General features: G+C 33.5%; 1 protein-coding gene across 1 annotated transcript in view; it reads right to left on the bottom strand.

The window, feature by feature from the left end:
* Window positions 1–2,058, bottom strand: part of LOC137638790 (uncharacterized) — a 24,724-nt gene that overhangs the window by 4,821 nt on the left and 17,845 nt on the right. Inside the window, exons 3-6 of the mRNA XM_068371157.1 lie at window positions 1,835–1,952; window positions 1,435–1,489; window positions 967–1,101; window positions 7–259 (exon numbers count right to left, since the gene is read on the bottom strand). Coding sequence (XP_068227258.1) covers window positions 7–259; window positions 967–1,101; window positions 1,435–1,489; window positions 1,835–1,952 — 561 coding nt within the window. The remainder of the gene's footprint in view (window positions 1–6; window positions 260–966; window positions 1,102–1,434; window positions 1,490–1,834; window positions 1,953–2,058) is intronic.

The following is a 2,058-nucleotide window of genomic DNA, read 5'->3' as shown; positions in this document are numbered from 1 at the left end:
AATAGTCCATCGGCGTTTGCTGGTCTGTTCTCGGCTCCCCTGGACCGGGGGATCCATTATTATTTGAAATTGAAGTGCTAGTTGAAGACCTAGCTTCAAATTTACTCTTTTCTCTTAAGAAACTGTCATCGTTTTCTAAAGTTTCTTTACTCTCGTCTTTATTTCTACATCTACATCCATCGGGAACCAGCACTTTTTCAAGATGCATAAAACCATTGTGCAACAGATCCTCAGTATATAGATCCCTTTCTGTCCAATTCTGGAAGGAGAAAATGCACATTAAAAAGAAAATTAAAACTGTGATTTATAACTACGACCAAGCTCTTGATACTATTCTAGAAACTATCATGAGCACTCGAACCACAATGTACTACAGTACCACTATAGAATGTAAATTGTACCAACTTTTTTTACTGGACCAGAATATAAGATTAGTTAACAAATATGCCAGGTACTGGGACCAGTGAGGTCATTAAGCACATTCGTAAAATAATCATATTAAGAGATATAGAAAGATTAGAAAGTATTTAGAAAGCACATTCATCCATTATGGTATATCATTGTTTTGCAATAAGAATTACTTAGCACACAATACGATAAAATAATTTGACTGGATTGGAACAAACAAGATTGTCACGTCCGTAGCCTATACTCCTTTTCACAACAAATCTCATTAAAAGAACACATTCTAAAATATGAAAAAGCCATAAAATGCTTACATCTCTTAAATTCAAGATTCATGTAAATGAACATTGTTCAAACTACTTGCACTTCAGTTATTAAAGTTTAATAATTAAATGCATCTACTACCATGATGGATATGCTATAACTATGCTACCGTACATTTGTCCAGCAATCACTCTCTTCGTGGTCAAGTTAAGACAACTAAAACTTTTAAACAAAAAAAGTGCAGTTGTCAAATTCTGTAAAGGCAGCTAGCTACCAAGGGTCAAAATGTATTCATACCTGGATGCAATTAAATATCGTGTCCTTATTACTCTGAATTGAGCAAGACTGTTCACTGCATGTTCTTATCAGGATTGGTTGAATATATCCAGCCGAATGTTGAACAACTTTTGATGCCCCAAGAGATTCCCCAGCTATAAAATTAAATTAAAATTAGTATGTTTACTCATGGTATCAAGATTATGGATACATCCAAATGAAAAATTATTAAACATATGTCTTTTTACATCATAACTACTATAGTTTCAGTGACATACTAATTAGACTTGTAAAAGAATGTAAAATAAATAAAGAAAACTTCACTGAACAAAAATTAAAATCTGGAAAATTCCCTATTTGAAACCTACATCACAGTCATGGTAACATTATTGAATGCTAAAAAAAATTGCTTAGGCATTTAACTACCCTATACCAACTAATATTCATGATTATCATAACATTAACTTAAACATTTGTCAGATACTTAACAGAAGCCACTAGGCCCGGAAGAATGAAGTCTCTCTTCTCTCTGCAGCAACATGTGCTGAGGTAAAAAAAGGAAGAAATTGATCTGTTATAAACTCATCATCATAGGTTGTATGTATGTAGAATAAGCCATAATTTCCTTTGAAAACATATGATTACTTAGATTGGTTTAGAAAAAGTGGTTCCATTATTAATCCGTGCAGGATAACCCTGTAGTTGTGCAGTAGTATGCGCAATAAGATTCTGTAGCGCTTTGATTATCAAGTTTATATGCAGAGGTTAGCTGAAAATTTACAACAATTCTGCAATTTTACATATTTTGAACAATGGACATCGAATTATCCATAAGTTTTTACACTATACTCAAAATGGACCAGGTAATCAAACAGGAGATACCACTAACCTGTTAACAGTTTTGACTGAAACTTTATGCCAAGATGATTTTGCCTCATTGTAAGATTCGATGCTCCAAGATCCAGCCATGAGTGGCAAAGACTCCTTTGGGTACAGTGTTTTGCATCCTCCATTGAACATGTAAATAAATAAAATATAAAATTCCTTAGCCTTTACCAGAATCATGAAGACAGGAACAGAGTTCAACTGACAACACAGGATCACTAGAGGTAT

This window comes from Palaemon carinicauda, chromosome 3 (assembly GCF_036898095.1).
Source record: "Palaemon carinicauda isolate YSFRI2023 chromosome 3, ASM3689809v2, whole genome shotgun sequence".
Classification (NCBI taxonomy): Eukaryota; Metazoa; Arthropoda; class Malacostraca; order Decapoda; family Palaemonidae; genus Palaemon; species Palaemon carinicauda.
Note: the sequence above shows the minus strand (reverse complement) of the source record. Positions and strands in the feature narration are given on the sequence as shown.